The sequence below is a fragment of the Canis aureus genome, chromosome 21, assembly GCF_053574225.1.
Source record: "Canis aureus isolate CA01 chromosome 21, VMU_Caureus_v.1.0, whole genome shotgun sequence".
Taxonomy (NCBI): Eukaryota; Metazoa; Chordata; class Mammalia; order Carnivora; family Canidae; genus Canis; species Canis aureus.
The window spans coordinates 13,672,155-13,697,585 of NC_135631.1; the positions used below are offsets into that span (position 1 = coordinate 13,672,155).

Sequence of the window (25,431 nt, forward strand, 5' to 3'; positions counted from 1 at the left end):
TGGTGAAGGACTTTTTCATGAACTTGCTTTAAAATCTATAGGAGGTTGACTTTTGTGCCTAGAGAATATTTCCAGAAATGAGGGGTGGTATAAATTAAAGATTGGGGACAGACCAGGGATCAGAGAGAGCCAACATCAGGGATAATTATGATTGTGAGTTTTTTCAGAAGCTAGGTAGGGACAGCACCAGCTTCTGATCAAAAGTGCATTAACTGTCAGCTTTCATGTGGAGTTAGCATTGAAGAGAGACTTGGCTGTTACCATGGAAGATGGAGAGAAAGTTGTTACTGGGTTTTGAGCAGTCCTGGCACTTTGCCCCTTTGTTTGCCATAAATTATAGACTTAGTCCTTTCTAAGTCTATAATTTAGAAAGGTAGACCAGAAGTACTGAGATTATATTTGACAAGGAGGAAGATGGAGATGATGGTGCAGTCATCAGCTTTGATTCCTTATGCTCCTAACCCATCACTCTCACGCCCTTCCCTTGACAGGCAGCCTGTATCGAAACCACAGTACAAGCTTCAGTCTTTCAAACCTCACACTGCCGACCAAAGGTGCCCGAGAGAAGACGACCCCCTTCCCCAGTCTGAAAGGTAACTACAGTCCTCCTTCTGTCAAACCAGGATTCTCTGGGAGATATTTCAGGCCTCTGGGTGCTTGTCAGGAGCCCTGTGTATGACGACTCATTTGATCTGGCTGTTGCCCCTCATACCGCTTCTCATGGCTTTCATTGCACACTGTGGGCTCTGACTGGTTTTCAGATGGAAACAATCTTCATAGCTGAAGAAAAGGCCCTGTTATGTCATTTAGGATAACAGCAACTGTGAGATTACTGTTGTTTCCGAGGGGAGCTTTGTCAGATGTACATAATTAACAGGGATCATCAGCTGCCACCAGTCCTCTGCCAGGTTCCTACTGAACGAGCAGAGTTTGAACCTCATCCCAAGGAGCTAGCCTGCTGGGATGGTTGTGAGAGCCTGGCAGTGTTTATAGAGCCAGGAAGCCTCTTACTTTGGCTTCATGTCAACTTGGGCCCCGTGGGTGCACCAGGTGGTATTGGTTGGCTTCTAAGAGCAGTTAAGACCTTATTTAATTTTATTTTATTTTCTTAAAGATTTTATTTATTTATTCATGAGAGACAGAGAGAAAGAGAGGCAGAAACACAGGCAGAGGGAGAAGCAGGCTCCATGTAGGGAACCCCATGTGGGACTCGATCCTGGGACTCCAGGATCATGCCCTGAGCCAAAGGCACTCAACCACTGAGCCACGCAGGCGTCCCCCTTATTTGATTTTCATTTGTGATCTCTGAGAGTCTGAAGGGCTCTTCTGAATTTACTCTCTGACTTTCGTTTATTTTCTCTAGATATTGTGCTGAGATAATTAATTATAGCAGAAAGCATAATGACAAGCAGCTCTGTGTATATTTTAACTAACTCCTCTTCCCAGTGATTAAAAGCTCCGGGAATCTAAGGAGTGTTCTTTGGTGGGCTGGGAATATCAAGTAGATGGGCAAAGGGACAGAACATCTAGTGGTGCAAGGGGTTAACCAGCGCTGTGGCACAAACCCACACATGACTCAGTAGCTTAAGGGTGGAAAAGTGGTAGCGTCACTGGCTTCACTTGATGCACTTGGGGAGGAAAGCAGTTGAAATGCATCCATCGCATGCTGATGCTTCACTTCATTTGTTGCCCTTCTCACTCCCATCCGCCTCCCATCCTCACACCCCCACCTACTTCCCATGACAGCATCTGCAAGATGGGTCTCCTCTCCCTGCATACCAGCAGGCCCTCCTATGCTAGATGTTTCATGAAATCCAGCGGTCCCTCTTTCACGCATGTGCCTGTTGAGTACCTGAAGATCCCTCGTGTCATTTACCCTGCCCCTGGCTTTTAGAGACCGTAGTCTTAAGGATGGTCTTTCCTAGAGCCTTGGTGGTTTCCTGATCTCTTGGCTTCCAGCTCTAAGGTGCCTGAGAACTAAGGTTATGTGCACTAAGCTTTGGGAAAATCCTCAGATTGTCTGACTTACAGCTCCATTGAGGGGAATAGGGGTTGTGGTATCATGGTGCACCTACTAATTGTGTATTTTGTGTCCCAGTATTTGGGCTAAATACTCTAATGGAGATTGTTACTGAAGCCGGCCCCGGGAGTGGTGAAGGTGGGTCTTGCCCGTGAGCTGTGCATGATCTTTCTTTTCCTAGCATCTTCCGTGCCTGCCTGAGGGCCATCCTCCTCATGGAGCAAGCGGTATCACATGAGTGACCTGCCTTGCCCCGTCCCCCGTGACACCCGTGCTTGCCCATGGGGCGTGCTGCTGGTGCATGTGGAGTGGCCTGAGTCTCCATCCCCACTTCCTCCACATTGCCATGGCTGGTTTCTACCTGTGTGTGATGCCCTGGGGCCACCCTCACCCAGCCCTTCTGGGGAATGGGTGTGGAATGTGGCTCCCCACGGCGGTGCTGACACAGGCTACAGACCACAGTAGTGATGTCTCTCATTCCTACCTCCCTGGCTGTAGGAAACAGGAGGGCCTTAGTGGACCAGAAGTCATCTGTTATTAAACACAGCCCAACAGTGAAAAGAGAGCCTCCATCACCTCAGGGTCGATCCAGCAATTCTAGGTAATAAATGACTGAACTGTTTCAAAAGTTCTATGATAGAGGTAGCAATTGCTGTACCACACTTCAGGGTTGCTCAGGAGTAGGAGAGCACCTCCCATTTGGGTAGATGAAATCATTCCTTGTGAGCACTGCCCATTCTGACTGACTCCCCGTGCGACGGTAGTAGCCCACACCGGCGAGGAGAATGAGACTGCTGTGCTGGGTACGCAGGCAAACCAGGCCCTTGGCAGGGGGTGTGGGGCTGGGAGGCAGGGGACTTGGATGTTTGGAGACCTGTTTCCGTGTTGCCCCTGGAGGCAAACATCTAGTCTGGTGAAAGGGGTGAGTGCTCTGCAAAGAAACTGATTACTACAGAAGTGGTGTGTGGACCCCATAGTGAGAACCAGCAGTTCCTGAAGGAAGTGGTACACAGCGTGCTGGATGGCCAGGGTGTTGGCTGGCTCAACATGAAAAAGGTGCGTCGGCTGCTGGAGAGTGAGCAGCTGCGAGTCTTTGTCCTGAGCAAGCTGAACCGAACTGTGCAGTCAGAAGATGATGCCCGGCAGGACGTCATCCCCGATGTGGTCAGTGTCCAGGGTGGGGAGCTGGAATCAACTGGAAGAGGGACCTGGACACCACAGGCAGGTTTGCCAACTCTGGCCCCTGGGTTATTGTTGCAGGAGATCAGCAGAAAGGTTTACAAGGGGATGTTAGACCTGCTCAAGTGCACAGTACTCAGCCTGGAGCAGTCCTATGCCCACGCAGGTCTGGGTGGCATGGCCAGCATCTTTGGGCTTCTGGAGATTGCCCAGACCCACTACTATAGTAAAGGTAGGGATTACAGCAGCTGGGCAAGCGCTGTCCACAACTCTCCCACTGATCTCTGAAGAAAGCAAACTTGTTCTTCTACAGGTTTTCCAGGGCCAAGCTACTTCCCATCAGGCTTCGGGATTTTATTTTTTTAATGCATGTTTATACGCACTGGGTATTTTTCTGTCATGAAAAATAAGATACCTGCTTTACTTTTCTTGTACTTCATTCTGTATCTTCCTGTATCCTTGCTTCTCCCACCTCATTCCCAATAACTTGATTCTCACTGTCTATTTTGACCCCTTCCTATATTCAATCTTTTCCTAGAACCAGACAAGCGGAAGAGAAGTCCAACAGAGAGTGTAAATACACCAGTTGGCAAGGATCCTGGCCTGGCTGGGCGGGGGGACCCAAAAGCTATGGCACAGCTGAGAGTTCCCCAGCTGGGCCCTCGGGCGCCAAGTGCTGCAGGAAAGGGTCCCAAAGAACTAGACACCAGAAGTTTAAAGGAAGAGAATTTTGTAGCATCTGTTGGTATGTATCACTATGTTTGGTGTGGTGGAGGGAGGGTTCTGGCTTCGTAAATACCTCTCCCTCCTTCTTTCAGTTCATCCAGAATCCTGCCTTTCTTTTCCCCATGCTTTACTTTCTAGAGAGGGAGGTAGGTCTGCATCCATTTCTGATGGTATTTCTTTATACTTCTTTATCCCTTATGCTTCCTTTACAGGCTTCCCCACCCTCACCTATATCTTAGAGGAAGAATAGAAGTTTTGCTTAGAAGGCCTAGTGAGGTTTAGTGCAGGGAGTCTGAGCTATATTCCTGGTCCCTCTTTTTACTGACATCTGGATTTCTTCACACAGTGGAGAGCCACGTGAGCTCCTGGAAGCTATAGGAAAGTTTAGGGATGCGTCTTTGGCCTATAAAATTATGATTGTCTGGGCCAGTTTACTCCCATCCAACCATTACACTAACCTCAAATTTGCTTCTCTGGGGTATGTCCAGCAGCGCATTTCCCTGGGTTCTAGACCTCAAGGTATAGGTTTCTGAATCAACTTCTCTTTAAAAGTTTCCTTACTGAACTTGATTAAGAGCTTGTTGACATTTAGTGTTTCTCCATTCCCACTAAGGCAGTGCCTTAGTGAGCCCTCTGGGTGTCACCTCCTTTTGACTCACTCTGTATTTGACCTTGAGTCATCTAGGTTGTGTCTTTTTCTGGTTCCGTTTCCCTGGGCAGTATGCTTGTAACTGTTGCTTCTTCGCCACACCACTGGCAGTTGTCTTATGCTCCCATTAATGGTGGTGAGGAACCAGTTGCCTTCACTGGGGAGCTACCCTTCTCTAGCCAGCACAGTAGTGTCCTAGAGGCAGTCAACTCTGCCTTCCTCCTGCTTGACGGGTCTAGCATAAGTACCCGCCTGCAAATCTGAAGGTCTGGAGTTTTTGTCCTGTTCTGCCACCAGCTAGGAATGAGACTTTGGGCAAAGCACTTTCTCAGGGTCTTTCTGTCTGCTCATCTGGGAAATGAGGAGTTGGATTATGTAGACACAAGTTCTTCCAGGAAAAGAATGCCACCATTAATGTTCTTTCTTCTTTACCCCAGTGAAGATGCTATTCTTGATCATTTCGTGTTCTGTGTCACCTTTACCAGAAGCATTTTTCCAGATGATTAGCTAAGAATGGGTCACTTGGCAGGGCAGACACTGATTCTGAGGATGAATTGGATTTTTAGTAGCAGCAAGGAGGGATGCTAACTGCCTGCGTGAGTGGCAGTTCTATCTGATGTTCTACAGGGTTTTCACCACCACTTTAAGGTTCAGGTTAGGAATTAAGAGTCTTTAGTTCATGAGTGGGGGGTGGAAAGGCATTAGGTCTCTTGATTTGTTTAACCTCCCAAAATGAAGATCCCTTTTTAGCTCTTGATTTGTAATCTTATGCCTGAGACTGAATCAGCTTGGGTGGGTGGGTTTCCATTCTGTGACCAGCCTCTGACTCTGTCTGTCTTTCTCTCCTGCTTACATTGCATCTGGGGTAGAATTGTGGAACAAGCACCAGGAAGTGAAAAAGCAAAAAGCTTTGGAAAAACAGAGTAAGGAACAAATGCCCCTTCCTGTTCCCAAATCTCCCATACCTGCCAACTCCCCAGGCCCAGTTGGGGCAGGCTCCCTTTGTCAGCCCCACCCCAAATTTGCTCTTGGGGGTATTTGGAATGAAAGCAGGTAGGTGGTATGTGATTCACAGGTATATGGCTTGTAGGCTGCTTCTTTCCCCTTCTCGTCCTAGCAATCAGGCTGTAATCAGGGTGTCTACGAGTAAAGTCCCTTAGAACTTGGTTCTCTATTGCTCCAGAGTTGGTGGGGAGAATGTTTGCCTATTTCAGTGCCCCTCATTGGCTGATCTCTCCCTCACCCATTGGAAGGCCTGTGGGAGCAGTTGGCAGAGATGGTTGCTGTCCCCCCGTGTTGAGTCTGTAGCTTCCTGGCTCTCTCTGGTGGCTTGCCTAGGCACGCTTTCTTGCTTTCTGTCATTCTGTCCTTCTGCCATAACATGGTGGGTGGGTGGGGAAAAGTGAGGGCAGTTTTTATTTCAAATATAGAAAGTTGTTGAGTTGGGGTAGTCACTGTCCACGGAAACAGTTGGTGTTTCTGTATCTTGTTGGACCTGTCTTTTTCTAGATCCTTTAGATACATTTGTTGGGGGAAGCACTGAGTGACCTGGGGACTCTTAATGGGTTTCACACACCAGTGAAGCTCCAACTCTGAGTGTAGTGGAATGTGGTTTAGACATTTGTTTGTGGAACTTTCTGTTTTAGAATGATTTGCTCAGAATTTTCTCAGGTTGTGAAGATGGCTTCAGAACCCCTTAAGAACAGGTTTAATTTGTCCTACTTGGTTCTTAAGGCATCTGGGGACTTCTTCCAGTGGGGCCTGATATGAAGGCAGTCCCTGGAAAGGTGACTGGGTCACACTGAGCCGGTCGGGGACCAGGCTATGTGCTGTCCCACTCCCTTCACCAGCCTGCCCCTGGCCTTTGTGTGCTGAGTGACAGAGGTTTTCCCCTACCCAGGGCCTGAAGTCATCAAACCCGTCTTTGACCTTGGTGAGACAGAGGAGAAAAAGTCCCAGATCAGCGCAGACAGTGGTGTGAGCCTGACATCTGGTTCCCAGGTTTGTGACAACCCTGTTGAGAATTGTGAGCACTAAATTTGCTATCTCAGAGTATTTAAGTTAAAAAAAAAGACAACCTAAAAAACAACATGCATGCCCGGTAATAGGAGAATGATGATATAAGTGTGATATATCCATATGATATGGTATTAGTATCTATTGAAGACAAAAATTTGGTGACGTGGAAAAATGTTTTATAAAGCTACATGCAGTATATACTTCCTGTTTTATTTTTAAAACGTATGTAGAAAAAACTGAAAGGAAATATATACTAAAACCTTAGCAGTGATTAACGTCAGTGGCAGGTTTATCGTTTATTTTTGTTTCCTTATTCTTCCATGTATTTTCTATAGCGAGCGTGTATTTCTTTAATGTTTATTATTTTTTGTTATGCAAGTCATGTATATCTTATATTCAGGAAAAAATATATTTTTCATGTCCTACTTAGGGATAATAATAGTAGGTTGGGGTTGAGGAGAAGGAAGAAAATACAATACCTCCTCTAATGTGTTTGAGTCCCCTTATCGTTTCAGAGGACTGATACAGACTCTGTCATTGGTGTGAGTCCAGCTGTTATGATCCGAAGCTCAAGTCAGGACTCTGAAGTTAGCACCGTGGTAGGGGAACACCACACTGGCATCTTGGTGGGTGGGGTGTGAATTCCCCTTTGGAAAAGGGCTGCTTTCTCCCTTGGAGGCTCTTAGTCTTATGTCAGCTTGGTTCTCACGGTGGAGATGCTCACCTATCATAGGTCTGTGTGCGTGGGATCAGACCCTGAGATTTCACCCAGGGCTTCTCATCTTGTAAAGAAGGTACTTCCAGAGGCTATCTGACACACCTTTGAAGTTCAGTGCTTTTGCTTTTTTTTTTTTTTAATGGCGGTAGAGACCTCTAATAGCTGGGCATTTCTGGGACCCCTTCACTGGGGAATATTCCTTACTACCTTTCTTTCCTTTCCAGGTGAGTAATAGTTCTGGAGAGACCCTTGGAGCAGATAGTGACCTGAGCAGCAATGCAGGTGATGGACCAGGTGGTGAAGGCAGCGCCCACTTGGCAAGCTCTCGGGGCACTTTGTCTGATAGTGAAATTGAGACCAATTCTGCTACCAGCACCATCTTTGTAAGTTTTGTTTACTAACAAAGGAGATCATTTCTTTCATGGGAGGGGAGTGGGTTAGAAAAGAATGAAAAGTTAGGGGCAATTAGAAAGAAAGACGAAGGAATGGATTATCCTCATAATATTTGGCTTCAAAGAAAAGGTTCCCTAAGGCTTTTTTCGGAGTTATTTGACTCCATGATCTGGGGCTTTTAGGACCCTCTCCTGAATCAGTGATGCATTGGGCTCCCCACCCAGTCAGATAAGGGCTTCAAATCCTATGTAGCAATTATACCCATATTTACAGTAGACAAAGTGATAGATGCCTTTGTGGCAATGACAGCTCTCATTTTTTATCAGTCTGCCTCTTGCTATGGAATAGTTTGGTTTTATTCCAGTCACTGCTTTATTTAGCATTTAAAAATAACATTTTATTTTAGTATGTTTCTAACGCTATTTGGTATTTCTATTCATTAATAAATAGCTATTAAGTGATTTACTAAGAGGTATATCCTGTACTAAAGAAAGAGGGATGAATAAGATGTAATTCTCACTTTCAAGAAGTTTGCAACTCAGTATGTTGCTGTGACTAATCTCCTCTGACAGGTGAGGGGAACAAAGCCTTAGGAGAAAAAGCACTTGCCCTACATCCTACAAAAAGCCAATGATCAGTTGGAATTAAAGTAATTCTGTTTAGTCCTTGCCTTTAAACACCCTGCTTTCTGGTGTATACATGCCTCTGATGGTAGCATTAAGCACTCTGATACGCTTGTCACTTTATTAGACAGAGTTGAGAATGGATATTCTTTACAGGAGCTTGTAGGGAGAATGGAAGATGAAATTTAAATGAAATCAGGTATTTAACACTGGTGATCATCCCCACCCTCAGAGCTTTCTATGTGTTTCTAATAGAGCAAATGACATCCCTGAGCAAAGGTAGAAAATGGGATTGAGAGTCAGGAGAGCTATTTGAGTTAATGGACCTTAACTCTCCTTGAGTCTAAATAGACGATTTTAATGAGAGTATTTTAAATCCTTCTAGTGTGCCTCCATTCTGGAGGTTAAGATAGACATTATAGGCTAGCAATCTTGTAAGAAGCCATTCAGCTGTGTGCTGCTTTCTTGTCCCCTTCCTGAGACAAATTCTAACTTGTTCTATGTCGGTGGGCAAGGGCTGTTTTCGTACAGTTGAGTTGCTGAGAGCAATTACCTAAATTTCTTGGCTCAAAAACAGGCTGTCTTAGCAAGAAAAAAAAAATAACATTAAGTCAGTATGGTCCGTTGAACAAAGAACTGGGTTGTGAACCTGGAGTCTGGTGTGTAGACACACTAATGAGGTGTTGCCTTAATAACCTTTGATCGGGCCCTTCTCTGCCTATGCTGTTGCATGAGTTGTGAAATGGGCATGAAATCTGCCTCTTAATCCATTTGAAATCTTTTTGAATGAATAGAAAGTCTAATATTGCAGAAATGGCAGATATTTCTAAGACATGGTTGGAAAGAGGAAATTAACATTTATCCAATACCAGTCATGAGCCAGACATTGTTAAGTGCTTTACATGTATTTTCTAATTTAATTCCCATAATGGGGGATGCCTGGGTGACTCAGTGGTTGAGCATTTCCCTTTGGCTTAGAGCATGATCCCATGTTCCTGGAATCAAGTCCCACATTGGGCTCCCCACAGAGAGCCTGCATCCCCCCCTACCCCCTGACCCCCGCCTATGTCTCTGCCTTTCTCTCTGGGTCTCTCATGAGTAAATAAATAAAATCTTTTTTTTTTTTTAAGATTTTATTTATTCATTTATGAGAAGCACAGAGAGGAGAGAGAGAGCGGCAGAGACACAGGCAGAGGGAGAAGTAGGCTCCATGCAGGGAGCCTGACGTGGGACTCGATCCCGGGTCTCCAGGATTATGCCCCGGGCTAAAGGCGACGCCAAACCGCTGAGCCACTGGGGCTGCCCTAAATAAAATCTTTTTTTTTTTTTTAATTCCCTAATGGTCCTATGAGGTAAATACTATTAGTCTTCCTTTTACAGTTGAGGAAAACAAGACTCAGATAAGCTAAGTTTTATATTTCAGATCACACAGCTAGTAAGAGACAGATATCTGAACCTGGGTTAGTCTGACTTCAAAAACCAGTGTTCTTTCTGCTACAGAGAATTTGCCTTATTTATTTATTAATTTTAAGAGCAAAGAGTTCTTTTCTTTAAGATTTTTTTTAAGATTTATTCATGAGAGACACAGAGAGCAAGGCAGGACATAGGCAGAGGGAGAAGTAGGCTCCCTATGGGGAGCCCGATGAGGGACTCAATCAAAGGACCCTGGGATCATGATCTGAGCCAAAGGTAGATGCTCAGCCACTGAACCACCCAGGTGCCCAAGAGCAAAAAGTCTTACAGAGACTAAACGGTAAAGATAAATAAAATGAGAACATGATTGCATGTTTTAGGAGGCAGTAACAGAAGCAGCATTATCAGATTGACTTCTGGTCAAATCCTTGAGGCAGGCAGAGTAGCAAAAAGCAGGACTACTAGAGTATATGTTGCTAATGAAGGGTAACAGGTGTGTGGACCTCTCAATGAACTGCATGGTTTATTTTGGCCTGTCATTACCTTGGGCAGCTGACCTATCATCTCTTCTTTGTAGGGGAAAGCCCATAGCTTGAAGCCAAGTGTAAAGGAGAAGCTGGTGGGCAGCCCAGTTCGCTCTTCCGAAGATGTAAGCCAACGGGTCTATCTGTACGAGGGACTCCTAGGTGAGAAACAGACTGGGAAGACCTTTTGCTCTGGAAGAAAGCTGGATTCGGCTGGGGAAGAGGGTATCACTGAACCCATAGCTGCTTAGCTTTGTGCTGATCTCAGTGCTGATGTTAGAGGGTGTTTTTATATCTGAAGAAGGTGACTTACTGGGTTTGGAAAAAGCAGTAGGTGAGCACTAGAAGAGACTGGATTTTCATATTAATCAACAGCCTCTGTCTTTCTGTCTGTCTGTCTTTCCTTTCTTGCTACCATGGTCCTTCCTGCTCACAAATTGGCAGGAAGGGACAAAGGATCGATGTGGGACCAGTTAGAGGATGCGGCTATGGAGACCTTTTCTATAAGTAACCACCTTTCTTTGTGTGCTGTGATCATCCCTCCTCCTCGGGAGGGGCTGGGCCTCACCTGGAGGAGCCGGGGCTGGTGGCAGGAATGTTAGTTCTGGGGTGGAGAGGCTCATGTTTCCTTTGTCTAAGAATTTGTCCCTTTTACCTAGAGTTTACTCGTGGTTTGGCAGCTGTATTTTTATATGTTAAATATGCCCCTAGAAAAATTCTATTCCACACAGGCAAAGAACGTTCTACTTTGTGGGACCAAATGCAGTTCTGGGAAGATGCATTCTTAGATGCTGTGATGTTGGAGAGAGAAGGGATGGGTATGGACCAGGGTCCCCAGGAAATGATCGACAGGTATGAGACTTAGTAAACACTTGGAAAATGCAAATTCACCCTCTTCTAAGTGAGTTCTGTGGTCTCCCCACTGAGGACCAACTTGTCTCTGATCTCCTACTTAGGTACCTGTCCCTGGGAGAACATGACCGGAAGCGCCTAGAGGATGATGAAGATCGTTTGCTGGCCACACTTTTGCACAACCTCATCTCCTACATGCTGCTGATGAAGGTAATGCCGATTTTACTTGATGCCAGAACGGCAAGGCTTGTTCCTATCACCTAAATTCTGGGGCACTTGGGAAACTGTCAGAATATCTTACTAGGGCTCTCTTGCTGATTGAAAGTGTGAGGTCTCTCTGAAGCTGCCAGGCTTTTGTGCTAAGGAATGTTGTAAAGATGATTGGTGATTCCATACCATTTGTTTTGAATTTTATTTTGTTATTATTTAAAAAAAATTTTTTTTAAAGTAACCTATACACCCAACATGGGGCTCACAGCCCCAAGATTAAGAGTTGCACACTCAGGGTGCCTAGGTGAGACAGTCAGTTGAGCATCTGACTCTTGTTTTCTGCTGGGGTCATGATCTGAGGATCATGGGATCAAGCCCCGTGTCAAGTTCTGCACTCAGTGTGGAGTGCCCCTCCCCGCCCCACTTTCTCTCTGAAATAAACAGGTTCATCTGGGGGATACAGTTGGTTGAGCATCTGACACTTGATTTTGGCTCAGGTTATGATCTCAGGGTTATGAGATCAAGCTCCACATAGCACTCACCACTCAATGAGGAGTCTGCTTCTCTCCCTTTCTCTCTCCCTCTGTCCCCACCCCCCACCCCCACCCCCCACCACTCATGAACACTCACACACTCTCTTTCTGTCTCTCAAAAATAAATGAATAAATCTTTAAATAAATCAATCGATCTCTTTTTTTTTAAGATTTTATTCATTTATTCATGAGAGACACAGAGAGAGAGGCAGAGACACAGACAGAGGAGAAGCAGGCTCCACGCAGGGAGCCCCATGTGGGACTTGATCCTGGGTCTCCAGGATCAGGCCCTGGGCTGAAGGCGGCACTAAACCACTGAGCCACCTGGGCTGCCCCAATCAATCTTTTTAAAAAGGGTTGTACACTCTACCAACTGAACCATCCAGGCACCCTGTTTATTTTGAATTTTATTTTTATTATTTATTAATTTATTTTTAAATATTTTATTTATTTGAAGGGGTGGGAGAGAGACCATGAGCAGGGGCAGAGAGAAAGGGAGACGCAGACTCCCTGCTGAGCAGGGAACCCAATGCGGGGCTCAATCCTAGGACACTAAGATCATGACCTACGCCAAAAGTAGACACTTAACCAGCGGAGCCACCAGGTGCCCCTATTTTTTTTTAAAGATAGATTTGTTTGTTTGTTTGTTTGTTTTATTTATTTACTTATTTATTTATTTATTTATTTATTTATGATAGACATAGAGAGAGAGAGGCAGAGACACAGGCAGAGGGAGAAGCAGGCTCCATGCAGGAAGCCCAACGTGGGACTCGATCCTGGGACTCTAGGATCGCGCCCTGGGCCAAAGGCAGGCGCCAAACTGCTGAGCCACCCAGGGATCCCGGTGCCCCTATTTTGAATTTTAAATGGACTTCCTTTGCTAAGTAGTTTTAGGATGGCGATAGAACTCCCCAGAGAATACAGTGAATTAAAAAAAAAATTTATTAGTTTTTAAAACCTTAGGATAGTCAGAATTCATTTTTCAGCGCTAGCCCTTTATCATATAGAATTTTCCATAGATGTAAAAGAACTACTCTTTAAAAATTTAATGGTAGGTTCTAGTTTGACTTGGTTGCACTTGGTTTTATAGCTGTGAAAGACAAAGGTTACCAAATGGAAGTATCCTGCTTTGAAAGGGAAACATAAGTTTGGGGTTGATGGGTAGAAGAGAGTTGTTTTGAGAATGAGCTCCTGGATTTCTCCTCCTCCTGTTCTCCCAGCCTCTCTAAATATGAAGGGATTAGTTGAACAGATGCAGAAAACACCTGATAGGCTGACTTAGTTTGTTTCATTTTCTGTTCTAAAGCTCACTCCTCTCTGTTGAACTCTAGGGGTTTCAGTGAACTCTGGTTGGGAAAGGGTGGTGGTCCTGAACCCTGGGAAGGTGTCTGCTATGGCTGAACCAGAATGTTGCTACTCTAAGGCCTTGTTTCTGAACTATATTCTGAGAGCCCCAGTGGTTCTTAGGGCCTCTTTACGGGTGAATGTTTATGGTATTGGTTTAGAATAGGGAGGAAGTATCTCCTTGAACCCAAATCCATTTGAACCAGACTTGCTCTAAAAGCTATTTCTGGGGATCCCTAGTGGCTCAGCAGTTTGGTGCCTGCCTTCGGCCCAGGGCGTGATGCTGGAGTCTCCGGATCGAGTCCCACATTGGGCTCCTTGCATGGAGCCTACTTCTCCCTCTGCCTGTGTCTGTGTCTCTGCCTCTCTCTCTGTGTGTCTTTCATGAATAAATAAATAAAATCTTTTTAAAAAAAAAAAAGCTATTTTTCTACAGAAACCATCCAGAGACAGCCAGAGTTTTCTTTCCTAGCCTGTTAGCAGAATAGGCCATTGAATGTTTTCTCTCACATTCAGTGATGTGGACTCAGAATTGTCTCAAATGGCAGGAAACTTGCTTGTACATTCCCTCTAAGTTGCAAGGAGAGCAGATCCCTCATTAAGATTTCGTTTTGGAAAAAAAAAAAAAAAAAAATTTCGTTTTGGCTTTCCAGGTAAATAAGAATGACATCCGGAAGAAGGTGAGGCGCCTAATGGGAAAGTCCCATATTGGGCTTGTGTACAGCCAGCAAATCAATGAAGTGCTTGATCAGCTGGTGAACCTGGTAAGCATATTTGGGCCATCCCCTAGGCTCCCCTCCCACTGCACTTGTCGCCTCCCAGGCTTGGGCCTTATCACCTAATGCAGAGGCTTCCCCACAGGTCATTTCTTGGCCTGTACATTTTCAAGACCCCCAGTTTTAAAAATTGGGCTTTGAGTCTAGATGAGGATTTAGTCCTTCTGTTCTGTGGTAGGATTCTCTATACTAAAACCATCCTGGTACAGCCATTTCAACATATGATCTGTGGCCTCCTTAAAGAGCCACGAGATGAAAACTATTTTCATAATAGTACAAAAATGTTTGCCTTTTTATTACTGGGTTGACATTTGCACTGATGGTACAAAAGCAGTGGTGGATGAAACTGTGGTTACCTTCACACAGAGAAGACCGTGGTGCTAAACCATGCTAGTAGCCATCAGAATGCACCTCCAATTTAAAAAAGGAGAAAGAAATTTAATAGTTTCACTTATGAATGTTCTTGATGAAAGTGTTAAAATCATTAATTTTATTAAATCTGATCATTGATTATATATCTTTTTAATATTTTATGTGACAAAAGGAAAAATATACAGGAAGGATTTGTGCTGCAAACAAACATATGATGATTAATTTCAAGGAAAAGCAATTTGTGACAGTTTGAGTTGCAAGGTGAACTGTCAGCTTTGCTCATGGGACATCATTTTTACTTGGAAGAATAATTGTGGTTATTCAGAGTTGGGTATTTATTTGGCAGATTTTTAAGCTTGAGGCGTCCTGATACTTAAATAAAGATTTTTGTAATGAGACTGATGATATTAATAAGTGTGATTTTTTTGATATTCTATAACGAAATGTGTCAATGTTTGGAATAGCTGCATTACTCCTTAAGCCAGTATTTTCCGGAATACCATTGTGTAGTGTTACAAATTCAAGGATGAGTAAAGAACCACTCAAAATGCAAGGCAGACAAATGGATTTCATGTAACAAAGTATAAAATGTTCGTTGTAGGATTTTCAGATTTCTTATTGCAACTAACTATGAGAAACTATTACTTCTCAAGTATAATTTTGGTATAATTACCAAAGAAGAATATGTATATTTATCTGGAAAAGCTATTAAAATACTCTTCTCTTTTCCAAAGATATATCTTGAAACCAGATTTTCTTTATATACCTCAACCAAAGCAACATAACACAATGGATTGAATGCAGAAGCAGATACAAGAATCCAGCTATTTTTTTAAAGACAAACATGTGCAAAAATATAAAATAGTGCCAGTCTTCTCATTTTTTTTTTGTCTTGGGAAATATTTTTAAAAGTTTTTTATATTACCATATAATGGATGTATTAATAATGACTTTAAATGAATTAATATTTAATTTTGTTCAGTTTTAATTTCTAATATAAAGATCTATAAATATAACTCACATAAACATAAACTCTTGGGGGGCCTAAGATCAAAAAGTTTGAAAACATGCCCCTCGTGGCCTATAGCTAAGTAAGCTGATAGGAATTTAATTGCTGAATTGGGGGCTGGGGACGAAATTCTTGGCCTAGAGAGCTCTGTGAGAGAGATACCTGGATGTGCCTAAAAGATTTCTCTTTTCTCAGAATGGACGTGATCTCTCTATCCGGTCCAGTGGCAGCCGGCACATGAAAAAGCAGACATTTGTGGTACATGCAGGGACAGACACAAATGGAGACATCTTCTTCATGGAGGTAAATGCTAATTCATGCTAGTTCAGATGTCTCAAACGAACATTTGAGAGTCACAAGGAACTCCTAGAACTGACGTCAGAATATTTCTCTCACTTGATCTCATTCGTGTTTATAATCCATCTATCATTAAATTGTCAGGCTCTTATGCAAATAATGTAATAGATGATTCCCCAACATTTCCTTTAAATATATATTGAACAGATGATATAGTCACATTGTCCATAAGTCAATGCTTCCAATAAGCATTGGGAAATCTTGCGCTCTTTCTCATCCACTTCCTCTCAATTTTCCATCAACCTCATCCCTTCCTCCTATAGTTGACCACTTAATTGGTTTCCTTTGTACCTTCCAGTGGTATTTTATACAAACACAATAGAATATGAACATAAGTTCTCTTTCTTTTTTCTTACAGAAAGGTAGTACATCTTATCCACTGATCTGTATCTTGCTTTTCTCATTGAACATATCCTGGAGATCTCTATACCAGTACAAAAAGAGGGTTCTCTTTTTTAAGTTGAAGAAGAATTGACATACAATTTTTTTTTATTTTTATTTATTTATGATAGTCACACACACACAGAGAGAGAGAGGCAGAGACACAAGCAGAGGGAAAAGCAGGCTCCATGCACCGGGAGCCTGACATGGGATTCGATCCCGGGTCTCCAGGATCGCGCCCTGGGCCAAAGGCAGGCACCAAACCGCTGCACCACCCAGGGATCCCTGACATACAATTTTATATTAGTTTCAAGCATATAGCGTAGTGGTTCAACAATTCTGTACATTATGCAGTGCTTACATGATAAGCGTGGTCACCGTCTGTCACCATAAGTCATTACGACATTATTCACTGTATTTTCCATGGCTCTTATTCTTTTTTCCATCTGTATGGTATTCCATGGTATGACTGTGCTATAGTTGACTTAACCAGTCAGTGTAGATATGTGCCCTTGGTTTTCTTCCACTTTTGTGCTGTTGCTAATGGTGCTGCTATGCATGATGCTGCACCTGCTTCCCTTCACACATGCGCAGGCTCTGTAAGAGCTCTCAGAGTGTGATCACCAGACCAAAGAAAAGAATGTATTGATAACTTTGGCTGATATAATTATAAAGTATCTCTTAACATATAATAGTTCCCTTCCCACTTTGCCATTTATTTTGTTGAAGAAATTTGCCCTACAGAGTATCTCACATTCTCAGTTTTTTGCAGATTGCATCTGTTTGGTATTAAACATTTCTCCATCACTTGTATTTTTTATTAACTAGTAGTTCAATATAGGGGTTTGGTGAGTTTCAGATTCAGTGTTTTGGCAAGAATACTTCATGGGTGGTGCTGTATATTTCCTGTTGCGCCATATGGTCATCTCTCTCTTGGTAATCAGTGGGTTTAGATGTGGGCAGCCTGATCTGTTCCCTGTGAAGCTCCTCATCAGTCCTTTGAGTTTGCTTGTGGGCAGAATTTATTTATCTATCTATCTATCTATCTATTTATTTATTTATACCTTCCCTCCAACCCTTGCCAGAATTTGTTTTTTTACTTTTATATAGTTGAATTAACTAAGTCTTTTTTTTTTAATTTTTATTTATTTATGATAGTCACAGAGAGATTGAGAGAGAGAGAGAGGCAGAGACATAGGCAGAGGGAGAAGCAGGCTCCATGCACCGGGAGCCCGACGTGGGACTCGATCCCGGGTCTCCAGGATCGCGCTCTGGGCCAAAGGCAGGCGCCAAACCGCTGCGCCACCCAGGGATCCCCCTAAGTCTTTTTTTTAAAATAGCTTCTGGATTTTGAGTCATAGGTAGAAAAATCCTTCCTTATCCCAGGATTGCAAAGGAAATTGACTATTGTTTCTTTATTTCTGTATTTTTAATTCTAAGATGAATGTCTTCTACATAATTGTAGGAACCAAGTACAACTCCTATATTAAGTAGTGAAATTAAATAATTTTACAAGTATTCTGTTTCCTTTTGATTTAGTTGAGTTTGATTTTCACATCCATAGCTTTTTGAATGAGTGGTTTATCAAACATTGGGTGGGGGTTCTGGCCTAAAGCAGAAACATGTGCGTTGGTATAGCTGAGAAAAGAGTCATTTTCATGTCACTGAAGTTTTAGAATTTGGCCAGGTGTTTCCTCGAGCTGAGGGTCAATTTAGGACATCTGTACCACAAAGAGGTGACAGGTGATTCTCACCCTTTTCTTTTCCCTTTAAAAAATAAATCCGGGGCAGCCCCGGTGACGCAGCGGTTTAGCGCCGCCTGTGGCCCAGGACGTGATCCTGGAGACCCGGGATTGAGTCCCGCATCGGGCTCCATGCGTGGTGCCTGCTTCTCCCTCTGCCTGTGTCTCTGCCTCTCTCTCTCTAGCTGTGTCTCTATGAATAAATAAATAAAATCTAAATAAATAAATAAATAAATAAATAAATAAATAAATCAATCAATCAATCAATCAATCAATCCAGAAGACTCCTTAAAGTATAAGACTGACTCTAGCCACCATGCAGGGGAGCCTCATAGGAAGTCCCTGGAGTATGGGTGGATCTATCATCTTATAGACGCCTCTCCCTTAAAGCTCTAAATAAGACTTTACCTTTTTTACTCCATTAGCCACCCACTACACTTAGCCTGACTTTCTCATCTCTGCATAGCTTGCTGGCTGCAGGATCACTGGGAGAGCAATTGCAAAGACTTTAAAAAATCCTCTTTATTACTTTTTTTTTTCAGTTACAGAAATAGACTGGGGCACCTGGTGGCTCAGTCAGTTAAGTATCTGACTCTTGATTTCGGCTTAGGTCATGATCTCAGGGTCAGAAGATCAAGCCACATGTCAGGGTCTGCACACTGGGTATGGAGCCTGCTTAAGATACTACTCCCTCTCCCTCTGCCCTCCCTGCTTGTTCACACATGAGCATGCTCTCGCTCTCGCTCTCTCTCTCTCAAAAAAAATGATAAATTACAGAAGTAGAACAGTATATGTTGCGAAAGTTTCAAACCATAGAGAAGTAAATGAAATAAAAAGTAAAAGTTTCCCTTCATTTCCTTCCATACTGTGTTTCAGAGATAACCAGCATTATAGAGTTTGGTGTGATTTTTAAAATTGTGTGTTGTATAAATACAGTTTACCTGTATGTAATTTCGTTTTGATGTTTAGCAATTGATACCAATATTGGTATCAAACTACGAATATTGTTATATAGTTTTATTTTTTCCACTTAATTTATGACTGACATCTTTCCATGTCTACATATTATCTAAGTCTTTTTTTTTTTGTTTTGTTTTGTTTTGTTAAGTAAGCTTTATACCCAATGTAGGGCTCAAACTCAACCCTGAGATCAAGAGTGGCATGTTTCACCAGCTGAGCCAGCCAGGTGCCCCATATCTGTTTGTTTTTGTTTTTTTAAAGATTTTTATTTATTCATGAGAGACACACAGAGAGAGGCAGAGACATAGGCAGAGGGAGAAGCAGGCTCCAGGCAGGGAGCCCAATGTGGGACTCGATCCCGGGTCTCCAGGATCGCACCTTGAGCTGAAGGCAAATGCTTAACCACTGAGCCACCCAGGTATCCTGTCTCTGTTTTTTTAAGTGGATGCTTAATTTTGTTTTGTTTTGTTTTGTTAGCTATTAGATGTTATATGGATGTATACCATAAGTCATTCAACTAGTCCCTCCCACTTTTAAAAAAAATAATTATTCTTTGAATATACTTGACTGTGTATCTTGATAATGTCTTTTTAAATTTTTTAATTTTTTTTTAAGATTTTACTTATTTATTTATTCATGAGAGACGCAGAGAGGGAGAGTCAGAGAGATAGACAGAGGGAGAAGGCAGACACTCAACCACTGAGCCACCCAGGTTTCCCTAGATTTAAAATTTTTAGATTCTGCCAAATGCCACCCCAAAGACTATACCAGTTTATATCTCCACCAGCAGCATAGGCGAGTATGGTGCATTATTACTGTCCTCTCCCAGCCTAGAAGTCATGTCTAAATACCTGTCCTGCCCCTCTCCTTTACCTGGTGTTCTTAAAGCATTGTGGAAAGTAGGGGCAGTAGTCTTCATTTTTCACCTGGAGAAAACTATAGAGTCAGACTAAGGCTAGAATTCTAATTTTTACTCAGATGCTTTATGACCTTGTTCTTCATGAGGCTTTTAGGACCTTAGTAACTCAGGTAGCAGATTAAACCTGGTAGTCTTGTGTGATCCTTTTTCTTTCATTTAATATTTATGGAGCACATACAAATCCCAGGTGCTCTGGGTATGCAGCTATAGCAGTGAATAAGGGAGACATGGTTTCTGTTGCCCTTACAGGGTTGACAAGCCATTGGAGAAGTCATCTATTGAAACAAAGTGTCATAAAGTATGATGAGCTTTATGAGAGAAGATGCTCAGAGGCAGGTGGTATGGGAATACATAGCAGAGGGTCTAGGAGTTGTGGACGACCCCTCAGAAGTGACCTTTGAGTTTAGACTTGAAAGAAATCGGAATTAACAGCTGGAGTGGGACTTGGTGGGAGTAGTGAGAGGGTGGGACTTGGTGGTGTAGTGAGAGGGAAAAGGAGTCTCACATTACTCCTTCACTTCTGGCTTGGGCAGCTGGGTGAATGGTGACACCATTTACTCAACTAGGGGATGCAGAAGGAGGATCTGCGCAAAAGGAAATGCTGACTTCAGATTTGGACATGATAAGATCCAAGGTGCTCCCTGTGAGCCATCCAGATAGAGAGAGGTTCAGGAACTCAAGAAGATGGGTCTCGTATGGAGAAAAATTTGAGAACCATCAATGGGGTCATAATAATCATTGCTATGTTTTTTATATTGTAATTATAGAGCTGTCACAGTATTCTAGCTCTAGGGCACTTCCTATGTGCCTGGCTTTGTTCTGAGAAGTCTGTGCACATTGACTTATTTAATCTTCACGTGAGGAAATGTAGATGCAGATCAACTTGTTCAGGGTGACACAGCTAAGTAATGGGACAGCCAGAAACCTAACATAGTCTGATCTTAGAGGGAGAATGTTGAACAAGAAGAGAATGTGAAGAGGGCACCTGGGTGGCTCAGTCAGTTGAGCGTCTGACTCTTGATTTTGGCTCAGGTCATGAACTCTCAGGGTTGTGAATCCAGCCTGCATTGGGCTCCACGCTGGATGTGGAATCTGCTTAAGATTCTCCCTCTCCCCCTCCCTGTCCCCGCTCACACTCACTTGCACTCTCTCCCTCTGAAAATAAGTTAATTAATTAATTAATTTAAAAGGACTGTGGTATTTAAAAAAGAATGTGAAGGAGGAGTTTGCCTTTTAATTTATATCATCTTGTGTCATAGAATATTTTTTGCAATAAGCATTGCCTATGTGTCATTTATGTGATTAATTACTTAAAACACTTATGCAGAACTGAGGCTGAGCCAGTATTAGAAAATGGTTCCATTTTTTTCTCCTGCCATAATCCCCCCTGCTTTGCGCTCATCCACAGAGATGGTTCCTAAGATTGGCCCATGGCGGCATGAGACACCCTCTCAAGTCTAGAGCATGTATGAGGTGACAGACATGGGGTGAGGTGAAAATTGAAACACTGATTGAGCTTTCTTCCTTGCTCACAGGCTCCTCTCAGTGATTCCTTCTTTTTTTTTCAGTAAACCTTTTAGTGGACAGTATGTCCAGCAGTTTGGTGTTTATGTCTCCAGCAAAGGAAGACTATGAGCATAAATCAGAGAACCTGACCATAGCGGTGCCCCCAGGGCCAGCGGTCCCATCCTTTCCCCATGGGAAACAGGGTGGTGTGGCCTGGGATGATGGAGACTCTAAGAGACAAGAACCACTGACGCACTCTGTGCACTTCTCCAGGTGTGTGATGACTGTGTGGTGTTACGTAGTAACATCGGAACGGTGTATGAGCGCTGGTGGTATGAGAAGCTCATCAACATGACCTACTGTCCCAAGACCAAGGTGTTGTGCTTGTGGCGTAGAAATGGCTCTGAGACTCAGCTCAACAAATTCTATACTAAGAAGGTACCCATGAGCTCTGTTTGGGTGGAGGGTGGGTGCTGAGGGCAAAGTATTGAGTTCCCTGCAAGGAAGTTAAAATCCCACAGTCCACATGTTGAGCCCCACTTTGCCTCTGGCTGTGGTGTGGGATACGTAAATAAAGTTGTCTCTGGCACCCGGGCATCGGCCCAGGCCCTTGGCAGCCATTAGAGAGCAGAGCAGGGGGACCCTGGAAGGCTGGGATGACGGGACAGCTCTCTCCCCTGTGTGCCGCAGTGTCGGGAGCTGTACTACTGTGTGAAGGACAGCATGGAGCGGGCTGCTGCCCGGCAGCAAAGCATCAAACCTGGTGAGCAGAGAACGATTCCCCAAGCGAGTGCTTTCTGTTTATTTCTGTCCGTCCTTCTGAGCGTCAGAGGCCTGACAAGGGAGTCGGGCATGGGTGGCCCACCTCCCCAGTGAGCTGATCACCTCCTTCCCCACCACAGGCCCTGAACTGGGTGGCGAGTTCCCTGTGCAGGACATGAAGACTGGTGAGGGTGGCTTGCTGCAGGTCACCCTAGAAGGGATCAATCTCAAGTTCATGCACAACCAGGTAGGTGCAAGTGGCAGCACCGGCTTCCTGGCCCTGTCGTTCCATCTGCAGCAAGGCTCAGTGTCCGGGTCCCATGCTTTCCCAGTGAGCCTGAGGGCCTGTGGGGCTAGTGGGAGGATCGGAGCAGCTGCACCAGAGAGAGGAATCAGAGGGAGGGCACAGTGACCCTGGCGCCACCGTGAAGGTGCGGTGGGGAGCCTCTGCGGGCAGCAGGCTAAGAGAGGGAGCCGTGGTGGCTAGGCTGCCTCCGTCCATTAGACTCAGCACAGTGTGAGTGGGAGCGTCTCACTTGGCCCTTCTTCGCACAGTGTCTGCCTTCCCTTATTCCCAGGGTGTGCTTTTGCTTGGTGGTTTCGCTTCGAGAGTCTAGACCAGCTGATCTCCTCGCGTGTTTCTGGCGTGCGTGAAGCGCGTGTGCACATGCACGTGTGTGTGTGTGTGTGTGTGTGTGTGTGGCTCGTGTCTGTCCTACCTGGAGTATGTATGTTTATTTGCCTATTTCTCCTGCTGATTCTTCTTTCTGCTCTTCTCGTCCTTCTGAGTGTCCCCACTCTGTCCCCTGCTTCACAGGCCCATTCCCCTTCTTTTGACTGGGGAGCACTTCAGAATACATCTTTCTCTCATTGTGATTCCACCATAGGAGCTGACTTTTTTGTTTTCTCTTGGTCTTTTAACACAGTGTTACTTTTTCTCTCAGTGGACATTCCTTAAGCTAATTCCTTTCTGAGGCCAGCGCATCATCCCAGGTCCGTTCCCAGTTCTGACTCTTCACACAAGTGCCTTCCCTCCCCCTTTCCTGATGTACTGGTTCCTCCCCCTGAGGCTCTGAGCCAGGTCCGAATGTGCAAAGCACCACAGCCCCTGGCCAGGCAGCAGATACTCAGGGGAGGTGAACACCTGGGCTCTGTGGCTTTCTTCCTCCCCTTGCCATGTTAGTTTCTTCTTCTAGGAATCTCACTGGGCAGCTTTGGTGTGATGGTATATATCCAGCAATATATTTACTATCTGTGACTTTGACATACTAAATAGTGTACTTGAGACCTTAGGGTCAGCCCAAGGAGAGGTTTACTGGAGTACTTTTCTGGAACACAAAGGTGCCAACACTTCTTGGGGACCAGGCTTCTGACCGCATTTTAGTGCCGTGGCTTCCCCCGATGCCTCACCTTCTGAAGAGGAAATCTTGTTAAACAACACCCAGCCCCCTATGGGGTCTCCTGCTCTGGACCGACCTAATGTCTAACCATTCCACAGATATGTACAAGCTGGTCTGTAGTTTAAGACTTTGCCCTAGAAGAGAGATCCCGCAGAGAGGGGGGGAGTCAGGCCCCTACTGATAACAAGAGAACGGCCTTGGGGTCCATCTTCCACCACGAACAGTCCGTTGGAGTTGAGGAAACGTTGGACCCTCTGGTAGACTACTACAGGGTGGGGTAACAGATAGATCCTTGGAGTCACGATGTGCTTGGATTCAGAGCCCAGCTTTGTTATTCACGGGCAGATAAGCTTTCTGATCCGATGTCCTCCTCTATAAAACAAGACTACTTACACACTGGGCCACATGGATGTAAGGATGCCAATAGGATTTGTAGAACTCCTAGTAGGTGCTCCTAAGCAGTGGCTGTTATTCTATCACCGTGTACTTCTTGGGAGAGCCTGGATTTTGTTCGAGGAAGATATGAACACCTCCCACCCCAAGGACAATCCGAGGGGAGCTTTGCGCCCGTGCCAGCCCTCTGCGCCGGAGGAGGATGCATGGAAGGGTAGAGAGCTGATGGGCTGAGTGGGGAGACCCCTGGGGCACCGTGTCCTCCAAGCGCTGCCCTGGGCAGAGGGTATGGGCGGGCAGCCCAGGACAGCAGAGGGGCCTTCGGGTTGGGTTTGACCATTAAAACTAACGCCTTCATTTCTCTCCCATGCTTTCTCCTCCGGCCAGGAGCGGAAGGTACATGCCCTTTCTGCTGTCTTCGCTTCTTAGCGCTTCTGAGTTGTGTGTGTGTGGATTCCTTCGGTCCTCCCTTGGAGAACTAGGTCTTCTGTGTGGGGGTGGGGCTGTAGCTGGGAGAGCGGGGCGTTGTGGGGCTGGGGGAGAGCCTCCGGGCCTGACCCCACCCTCCCTCCCTCTCTTGCAGGTTTTCATAGAGCTGAATCACATTAAAAAGTGCAATACAGTCCGAGGCGTCTTTGTCCTGGAGGAATTTGGTAATTACACTATTTTGCTCTTAGGTCTGGACTCACATGGCAGTAACTCAAACCTCGGCGCTCCAGAGGAGGGACTTAGAAGAGCCACCTCTGCAGAGAGGTCAGGAGGCTTAGGAGTGTTAGGGAAGAGAAGGGAACCTGCGATGAGCAAGGGGAAGGAGGAGGAAAGAAGAGCGAGACAGTGGCTGCTAGGGAATGGGTCCCAGAGGAGCAAGTGGCCTTAGACGGGGTTAGACTTCAGAGACGCTCCCACGGAGGCTCCGTGAGCTGGCGTCACCTTCCCTTGGCCAGCTGGTGCTCAGAAAGTTCTGGGGCAGAGCCGATGGGCAGTTTCCAAGCTCTGCTGTGTTCATGTTGCCTGCTGAGCTCTTCCTAGTGGCCCAGTGCTCCATCCAGCCGCCCTGGCGCCACCCCAGTGTCTGTGAGCCTCTGTGCCACAGGAGCGGTGCATGGTGGACCAGGCAGCCTCATTCTAGAGGGCAGGGAAGCCCAGTGGGCCTCACAGGCAGGCAGGGCAGTTGTCGCCGAGGCTGGGAGCCAGCCTCCCTGCAGCCCAGCGCTGACGCTGACCAGTGGTGTAGCGGGTTCTCACCCTGGGGCTTTGAGTTCCTGCTGTGTTTGTGCTTCATTCTTTTGTGCCCCTCATCGCTGCTATGAAAACCTTCGTTCTCCAGCAGGTAAAGTGACCTCGGCTCTCGTGCTGCCTCCCCCCAGGCCCCCGCCTGGGCCCTGCAGGGGGTGGGACGGGCTCCCTTCAACCAGACCAGCTGCTCACATTGCCAGTTTGTCTCATCCCTCTTCTCCCCACCCTCTTCCTCCCAGCCTCCCCCACTCCCCCACCCTCGTGCTGGCTCACTGGTTCTGAGTTTTCTCCACCCGAACCCCACCCCCCACCCCGTGCTCCCTTCTCTCTTCTGCCAGAGAGATATTTGGGGGGAATCTTTCAATTCAGGAGAAGGACCTGGGCTTCTTGCTCTACCTATGATGAGTTTTTTCCC

General features: G+C 45.1%; 1 protein-coding gene across 50 annotated transcripts in view; it reads left to right on the forward strand.

The window, feature by feature from the left end:
• Positions 1-25,431, forward strand: part of MADD (MAP kinase activating death domain) — a 41,368-nt gene that overhangs the window by 13,630 nt on the left and 2,307 nt on the right. For 3 of the 50 annotated variants that reach the window (XM_077863163.1, XM_077863164.1, XM_077863129.1), the window contains exons 15-33: positions 492-593; positions 2,519-2,621; positions 2,998-3,184; positions 3,281-3,431; positions 3,738-3,944; positions 5,444-5,497; positions 6,475-6,575; positions 7,109-7,180; positions 7,536-7,694; positions 10,318-10,426; positions 10,709-10,771; positions 10,996-11,116; positions 11,221-11,326; positions 13,857-13,967; positions 15,556-15,663; positions 21,499-21,663; positions 21,916-21,988; positions 22,128-22,234; positions 24,364-24,433. In XM_077863163.1, coding sequence (XP_077719289.1) covers positions 492-593; positions 2,519-2,621; positions 2,998-3,184; positions 3,281-3,431; positions 3,738-3,944; positions 5,444-5,497; positions 6,475-6,575; positions 7,109-7,180; positions 7,536-7,694; positions 10,318-10,426; positions 10,709-10,771; positions 10,996-11,116; positions 11,221-11,326; positions 13,857-13,967; positions 15,556-15,663; positions 21,499-21,663; positions 21,916-21,988; positions 22,128-22,234; positions 24,364-24,433 — 2,169 coding nt within the window. Of the gene's footprint in view, positions 1-491; positions 594-2,098; positions 2,159-2,518; positions 2,622-2,997; positions 3,185-3,280; positions 3,432-3,737; positions 3,945-5,443; positions 5,498-6,474; positions 6,576-7,108; positions 7,220-7,535; positions 7,695-10,317; positions 10,427-10,708; positions 10,772-10,995; positions 11,117-11,220; positions 11,327-13,856; positions 13,968-15,555; positions 15,664-21,498; positions 21,664-21,915; positions 21,989-22,127; positions 22,235-24,363; positions 24,434-25,431 lie in introns of all 50 variants that reach the window. The other 47 variants (XM_077863145.1, XM_077863149.1, XM_077863159.1 and 44 more) reach the window with 27 other exon arrangements.